This window comes from Nothobranchius furzeri, chromosome 19 (genome assembly GCF_043380555.1).
Source record: "Nothobranchius furzeri strain GRZ-AD chromosome 19, NfurGRZ-RIMD1, whole genome shotgun sequence".
Lineage (NCBI taxonomy): Eukaryota > Metazoa > Chordata > Actinopteri > Cyprinodontiformes > Nothobranchiidae > Nothobranchius > Nothobranchius furzeri.
Window position 1 is genome coordinate 4,921,055 of NC_091759.1, and position 8,361 is coordinate 4,929,415.

At 39.5% G+C, this 8,361-nt stretch overlaps 1 protein-coding gene across 1 annotated transcript in view; it reads right to left on the reverse strand.

Moving 5' to 3' along the window:
- Nucleotides 1-7,095, reverse strand: part of zgc:63863 (TBC1 domain family member 20) — a 20,869-nt gene extending 13,774 nt beyond the window's left edge. Inside the window, exons 1-6 of the mRNA XM_015973608.3 lie at nt 6,891-7,095; nt 6,060-6,114; nt 4,476-4,606; nt 4,303-4,383; nt 2,275-2,461; nt 2,075-2,176 (exon numbers count right to left, since the gene is read on the reverse strand). Coding sequence (XP_015829094.1) covers nt 2,075-2,176; nt 2,275-2,461; nt 4,303-4,383; nt 4,476-4,606; nt 6,060-6,114; nt 6,891-6,960 — 626 coding nt within the window. The 5' untranslated portion in view covers nt 6,961-7,095. The remainder of the gene's footprint in view (nt 1-2,074; nt 2,177-2,274; nt 2,462-4,302; nt 4,384-4,475; nt 4,607-6,059; nt 6,115-6,890) is intronic.
- Nucleotides 7,096-8,361: the final 1,266 nt, after the last annotated feature.

The following is an 8,361-nucleotide window of genomic DNA, read 5'->3' on the forward strand; positions in this document are numbered from 1 at the left end:
CTGTTTATTTAAGAGGCAATTAAAATTAATCATTTTTTGACAAAACATTTAATTAATTGGTTGACGTCAACATGTGAACTGAAGAATATTTTAGGCAATACAGCAAAAAATGCTCCATAAAAACATCTGTTACCTCAGGCCGGGGGTCGGCAACCCGCAGCTCTGGAGCCGCATGCGGCTCTTCCATCCATCTGATGCGGCTCTCTGTGCTTGTAAAATAATGAATGGATATTTAAATAAAATGCTTTATATTTTACTGCATTAATTTTACATCTGCATGCCAATTCTAAACGTAAAGATTGTCTGCGTAAACCTGAACACTTCCAACCCGGTCTTACTGTGAGACCGGGTTGACGGGTCACGCTTGTGCGTAATCATATGCGCTTTATGAGCTGACGAGGATGTGAGATTCTGGGATTCTCCTCAGATGGCTCCTGGATGTGTCGCCACATTGGAGACAGGAACAAGCACTATTCAGCCAAAGTTTCATAATCGGGGAACATTTTCTAAGTGACAAGTCTCGCGTCAGTCGGAGGAATCTTCCTGCATGCGCTCTGGTTCTGCGACGCGCTCCAAGCCCCTCTCCACATCTTCAGCTCGCTGTGCACCGTACGTACGCGCTGACAGTGAGCTGCGCTGAGCAGTGTCCAGCTCAGATGTTCAGATGGGAATCTTTTCTTGGGTGATTTAGCTACATCTGCGACGTGCGAAACGAATAAAATGTCAGTTTTTCTGCATGCTTCGGGGTAATTCTTTCTATTCTTTCTCCGTCAAAATAAACGGTCAAATACGGGAACTATCCGGTCAACACAAGCCCTGCTTTTAACTGTTCTGTTTTCTTGTGAAAATTGTCACAACGAGATATAATTTAACTTGATTAACACCAGAGCCATATCTCAGTCACTGTAAATGAGGGAAAAACAAATTGATCGGATCCTTTTCTGACCTTCCCCACCTACAAAGTTTAATTACAACTGTGGCTCCCAGTGTTTTCTTTACTGTGGGAAACTGGTAATAATGGCTCTTTGATGGGAACAGGTTGCCGACCCCTGCCTCAGGCTATAGATAGCTGTACTGTTTTTTTCTTAAACACCTTTGTCCCCAAATGTAAGACGCTCTCTTTGGGAGTTGCATATCTGCTAAAATGTTGTCTGGCTTGTAAAAATAGAATGAAATGGACAAGTAAAGAAAATTACAATGTTGTTTGTTTTCATGTATACTGATGAAATACGAAAATATGATTGTCACCAAATATTTTATGATCATGACAGCTGCTTGCTGATTATTTCTGACAAAGTTTTTTAATAAATATTTATAGATACACTCAAGAGTTCAAGAGATGTGTGGAGGAAGAAGGTAGTGACAGAAGAAATAAAATCAGAGGGAGCATTAACATGAGAAGTAGAGAGGGTGTGTGTGTGTGTGTGTGTGTGTGTGTGTGTGTGTGTGTGTGTGTGTGTGTGTGTGTGTGTGTGTGTGTGTGTGTGTGTGTGTGTGTGTGAGAGAGAGAGAGGATGGAGATATGACCTAAAGTAAAAGAGAGAAAGAAAAACAGCAAAGAAACCAAGGAGAGGAAGGTGGAATAAAGAGTAGCAGATAAGAAAGCAGGAAGACGGAGAGGATGTGTGCTCTAAGAGCAGTGATCCGGACTTTGACGTGATTTGATGTTTATCCCTCCATCTTTCTCCAACTATGAGAACCTGATCATGTGCTTTTTCTGTTCATCTGTCTGTGAAAAGTAAGGCAGTTTGCAAATATGGATGCTGCCAGCAGATCATCAATAATAAACAGGCAAGACACCAAAAGGACGAATAAAAATACTTCAAAGGATGACTTGAAAAACTGATTCTTCAAAACACATTGTTGTTGTATGCATAACCATTTTGTTTCAAATCGATTATAATTATATTTTTAACAACACTGATACTTTTGTGATCATTTATTTACACCAGAAAAGACTCCATCCCTTCATTAGTGACGCTTTAAAGTAAAGGTTATGGTTGTGGCGCCCTCTAGTGGCACGCTAATTCAAGCCAACATCAGCTGTCTGGGGATTTTCTGACTGTGTTCCTACCTGATCATAAAGTCATGAAGTTCCTCGTCAACCTGTTGCAATATAGGCATCAGATAGTTTAAAATGTGCTTAGTGCTGTCCATGGTAGGATCCATGAAATCCCTACAGAAAAAAAATACATATAAACTCTTAACAAAATATTCAATTTTCTAATAAATGCATTTCTAGTTCAGCCCCAAATATAAAAAAGAAGTATAAACCTGAGGTGAAAATTGGACAGTGTGTCCAGCATAGCAATGGCCATTCGCTCCCCAACCACCAACAAGAGGGTGACAGCCACATCGTGGTATCCTTGATAGTAGTGCAGCTGAGGATTACGCTTCAACACCTCCAGTATGATGTCAATCAGCTGCTCCTGCAGAACTGCTCTCTCTGCAGCTGGCATACCTGACAGATATTAAAAGCTTGGCCTATTAAATGCTTGCTTTCAATATTTAGTTTAAGTTTAACATGCTACTTTAGAGCTTAATCTTCGCTTCCAGGTTTTGAACTAACCTAAATTGTTCTACGCTGTAACAACACATCACATTACAATAGTTCACCAAAACTAAGCCAAACTATAGGTGTGCGACAAAAACAAAACAATAATATTTTATCAGCAACAAAATGGCTTAAGTCAAGACTGGCCAAGACAAAATTCATCAAGTTAAAAGTCTTCGTGGACCAAAAAATGTGAATTTATTTTATTTTCTAAATTTAACATTTGTTTTATTGTGAATTTTTTATTTTGTACTGTTCAACAACAGGTCTCAAATTAGTAAAATTATGGACACATAAATGTCAAAAGCATTGATCCACATCAAAATCCACTGCATAAAATCACAGAGGGTAAAAAAAAAATGGCCTCTGTTCCACACTTAGGCCATCCCTGGCTTAAAGCCACTGCGGCTAAGTGACATCCAACAACCCAACGAGACATGGGTTTTGTATTTGTCCCCAGAGTGTCAGCGTTTCTGATTGGCTGAAGGCATGACCTACTCCTCGCTGTTGCCTCCAGATTTCAAGATTTTACCACAGGAAATCCGCAACATTAAATTATCTTTGAAAGGTACATATAATTTTAATTCTTAAGTTATAATAGCCCTATGGTCGATACGAAACATGTTTATGGAGCTCCTCGCACTAAGTCCCTCCCCCTCACAAAAAGAGATCTCAGCAGTTCTATTCTTGACTTTTTCAGTACCTTCCAGAATGAACCGTTTCAGGGCTCTGTCCCTTTAAGAAAAAAAGCTGTTGCTGGCCACACTCACAATCCCTGCTAAAGCTGCTATTAGCCGAGAAGCTCTGATATTCAAGAGGGGCTCAAAGTAGAGCTGCTGCTTCTATAGGGCAGCAGTAGCTCAGGTGGTAGAGCGGGTTGCCTCATGATCGAAGGGTCATGGGTTTGATTCCAGCTCCCGCCAGGGGTATCCTGCTGTTGTGTCCTTGGGCAAGACACTTCACCCAACTTGCCTGTGTTAGTGGTGGTCAGAGGGGCTGACGGCGCCAAATGGCAGCCTCGCCTCTGTCAGACCTCCCCAGGGCGGCTGTGGCTACAAGTAGCTTACCATCACTAGCAGTGTGTGAATGTGAGAGTGTGTGTGAAAGCGTCTTTGGGTGTCTAGAAAAGCGCTATATTAGTTCAATGCATTATTATTATAGCAGCAGCTCTCTTGCACGTGAGATGTTTCTATTCTAATTTCCCTGTTTGTGACATCACAAACAGCCTTTTGAAACAGCTTGTTTTAGACACATAATTCATTAAACCAAACACTAGAACAAACAGTTTATTATTTTCACGTTTGTTGTGTTTATAAGGCTGCAGGGCTGCATGGTGGCACAGTTGTTAGCACTGTTGCCTCGCAGCACGAAGGTTGCAGGTTCGAAACTCTGCTGCGGCCTTTCTGCGTGGAGTTGCGTGTTCTCCCCAAGCATGCGTGCGTTTTCTCCGGGTGCTCCGGTTTCCCCCACAGATCACAACATGCCTTATGGGTTATAAATTGTAAGTAACTTTGGATAAAAGCGTCTGCCAAATAAATAAACATAAACATAAAACATAAGGAAGTAGAGGCCCACACAGCAGCAAAAAATTATGCAAAAGTTGAGTTTTGCACAATATGTCCCCTTTAACTGCAGCCAATAAGTATTAAACTGATAATATTTGTATTGCTGTAAAAACAGATTAGATTAATAAGTGACACATAGGAATAACATGTTGCCATTTATAGAGATAAAAGACATAAAACCACCTTTAGGGAAGCGCTTCATGGACCTTCGGACATCCAGAACTACTTGATTGTAGTCCTTGTGGTTCTCTCTCACATCTCGACCTAAAGCGGTAAAAATGCACTGTTATAACTTATATTAGTATTGGTTACACTAAAAACATGTTCCTTTACGCAGCACAGACTGTATTACTAACCAGGTTTGTGTGGTAGATTGTACACATTGATGTTTAGTAATTTTGGCCACACTTTTCTCCTCATTTCATCAGTGAGTAGACCTCCTTTACTGGCTGAGGAGTTCCTCAGGATTTCTATGTCCACTGGATCTCTATAGATATAAAAAACATGTCAAAGATTTGGTGTCAAATGGCAATAAAGTCATCTTTCACTCTTAGCTTTATTGAAGATTTCTTTTAAAAAGCTTTAAGCTCTAAAGTTTTCTTAAAATGTGTTTTCTGACTAACAGCTTAGTAACTAAATATCTAAATGCAGTTAAAATTTGTTCTGCATAATATTGGAAAAAAGATGGGCCATTTGTAGGGCGATTCCAGTATTGTATCGGTAAAAGTTAACCGATACTAGGAACCGATACCAATGCAGTTGCTTGAAAATGGCTTCACTGTAACTTGTCATTTCTGTTCACCTAATATTTTAGTTTTGTGATGATTTTTATTCATATATTTTACTTTTTATCTACCTCTGTGTTTTCCTGTTGAAAGCAGAGAAGAAAATAAAATCTGTATTCCAAATCATTGAATTTTTTTTGTGTGGTAGAAGTATCGGTAATCGGTTTGGAAAAAAGGGGTATCGTTGCATCCCTAGCCATTTGGGTTAAGGGTTAATGTTATTTTGATTAATTGGGGACGGTTTCCCTTAAAGAAACACTAAACAGTTTTAACAATTTCAGCAATTGTTTTTAAACTGGTTTTAGTGGTTCTTGAGCCATACAATTGAGAAACTTCACATTGGACTCTGCAGCCTTCTGCTGACCAAAAATGGCATTCAACAGTTTTGTGGTTTGGGTAGAAACACAAGTGGGAGGTCTCTTCCTGCTTTAAGGCCTTGGCTTTTACATTAGCTACCAGAACAGTAAATAGCTAACAGTTTTTATTTTCAGTTTGCCGACCATCAATAAAAAGCACAAGAAGAATTTATTTTATTTACTTTATTTTTGGAATCATGGCAGAGCCTGGAAGCAAAAGGAACAGAGTAATGTCTTTGGAGACGAAGCAAAAAGCTAAAACCAGAGTGAACAACAGCTTGTTTGAGGGCACTAAAGGAGGCTACAAAATCATGGACTGATAGTGACCTGGCTTTGTTGCTACTGATAAGTAATAATATTTTTGTCAAACAGTGTGGATCATATTACTTTGTGGCTTATCTCTTGGCCCATGTTAGCTCATTGTTAGCACTAGCTACAGTAGGCAGGGGCAGTTGTTTTTTATACGACAGTTGTAATTCAGCTTTCAACCAGTTGGAGGGAGAAATGGGAAGCTTACTGAAGTTGCTTTAATGTACCGGTAAGCTTACATACAGTCCAAATAAAGAAAATATATAAATTAAAACAAGTTTGATTGGAATTAAACCATTTCTCTGCATTAAATGCTTTTCTACTGTAGGGATTTGAAGCATTTATATTTTATTGTTAAAAAGCAGTGACTATTTTTATAGTTGGTGATGCCAGTTACAAGACAGAAAACTTGTTTCAATGTAAATTCCTAACTTTGTCATCTAAAGTTTAAAATTCATTAAATGGAAGTTTCAAAAATTCCAATTTTTACCTGATTAAAGCCTGATGTATGATAGCCAGCTTCTGCTTCCTCCCACAGTCTGCATCTGTAAATAAGAGGAAGAAATCAGGGAATGAGAGAAACAACATGGAAAATGGGATTAGACATGTTCGATGAATAAATTACAAGCACGGAGATGGAAAATAAAAAAACACGGATATAAAAAATAAAGAATTGAAAGAAAAAATGAGTGAGCAAATGTGAGATTTTTCGAAATTGAGTAAAACATTCAGAGTTATATGTTTTTGATTTATTTTACACATTAAATATTATGTTAAGGCATTCTTAACTTCCACAGATAACTTTATTAAACATTTTTGCTACTAAAAAGTAAACACAAATATCTTCACATAACCTGTCATAATAAAAGCATCCCAGGGTTATTTTGCTCACCAAGTTACAAAATAAAATGGAAACTAAATTACTTTAAAAGGCTATTTTTAATATGCCACGTGTCTTTGCTTCAACAATGCCAGATCTGCCTCAGTGAATAAAAGCACCATTTCCGCCCACAGTCAAGCTTTTCAAATGATCCACTCCAGAATGGCTGACAGGCTGCGGCTGCCACGTAAACATCTTTACAAAGAACTTTAAGCTACAGGTGTTTTGCTCAAACACCTGCAACGAAAAGTAGAGAAAACAGCGTCTATGATGTGAATGTTATGTTAAAATTTGGCAACCCACAGTTGTCAGCGTTTCTATTTTACCTGATACAGTTACTAATATATGCAGCAAATATGTTTAAACAGAATAAAATACTTTTGAGTTTGTAGTTTAAGTTTTTAATAAAACACTGATGCTAGCTAGTTGGATTTCACTTGCCTGTTGTAACAGATCCATTCTCATTCACCACAGCTCCTCTGTTTAGTTTCTTCCTCTTAAATTTTCTCATATTACTTAAAAACAGAGTCCAGAATGACAACGGTGGTCCGCTCTCATAGGTACGGGGGGAAACGATTTTAAAATGCTGCTAAACCGGTAAAAACACCGAAAATGTTAATGTCAACAACCCCAGACACAGCTGTCGTTGACTGAATTAAGCTAGCATGCTCGCTGCTACATCGCCATTGGTAAATAGAACCACGTGACTTCCATTCTATTGGCTGATGGTACAACCTAACAAAATTGTAGTTTTTGTAGTGTTTGAGTTCAATTGACGATTTTGTTCTCAGTTTTACCAAGTGCTTTTATGTCCTTTTTTAAGCGACAGAAAGAAAATGTTTTTAACAGAAGTAGAGTACATTTAAAATTTAAAAAATAATGACAAACTGGAGTAAGAACAAAATGCTTAATATGTTAATTTGATTGGAAAAAAATATATTAAATACAACAGAATTTGTTAGAAAATATTCCACAAATCATATTCTTTCATGTGCAATACATGTTCTGACTAATTCTATTGTGTTGGGGGCAGCAGTAGCTCATGGAGCGGGTTGTCCAGTAATCGGAAGGTTGCAGGTGCGGAATGCTGCTGTTGTGCCTTTGGGCAAAACCATCGACATAAATATTGGACAATGGGTTTCCATAGACTCCAATAACACGTTTTTGAAGAAAAATGGGAGGTGGCCACCACCGCCATTTTGACCGTGTCACAGGTTCCGTCAAGCCCAGACAATTCCACAAAAGGGAAGAGAGGTGGAGCTGAGGGTTGGGCTGTAAGGCTGGGATCAACTGACGACACCCGGTCGAACTAGCTAAGCTAACCTGAAGCTAACCCAAAGCTAACGTGGAGGTGGGAGCTAAGCTAACGGATGTAGCAACCTAGCTACAACCAGAGTTAACTGTGCACAACACCAGAGATTCTGAGTCAGAGATACGCCGAGCTGACCGCTGTCACATTGTGGGTGTGGAGATGATGGACCAAGTATGGTGGAGCAGCTCAGAAGGCAAAGATGCAGGCTCAGATAAAGTAAAAATGAATTTAATTACAGAACGGGAACGGCAGGAACAAACACAACGCTGACAACTAACACACGCAATGATCTGACAAAGACTGGTACAAGACGGGAGGTATAAATACACAGGGAAAATTAGAAACTTCATGGGCAGGTTAACGAGGGGCAGGTGAGAACAATAAGGACTAATCAGGGCAGGAGAGAAACACAGTCAGGAAGGCAGGGGCGAATCGTGACAACTGCTCTGTAAAACCGGGTGGAAAACACAGGTCTCCCAGAGCTCCACAAGCCGGCAGCCGCACAGCAGACAAGCGCCGCTGCGATCTGAGATGCGCAGAGCTGCCGCTGGGGAGAACCGGGTGGAAAGGTTTCCATCCCAGAGCTCCACAATCCGGCAG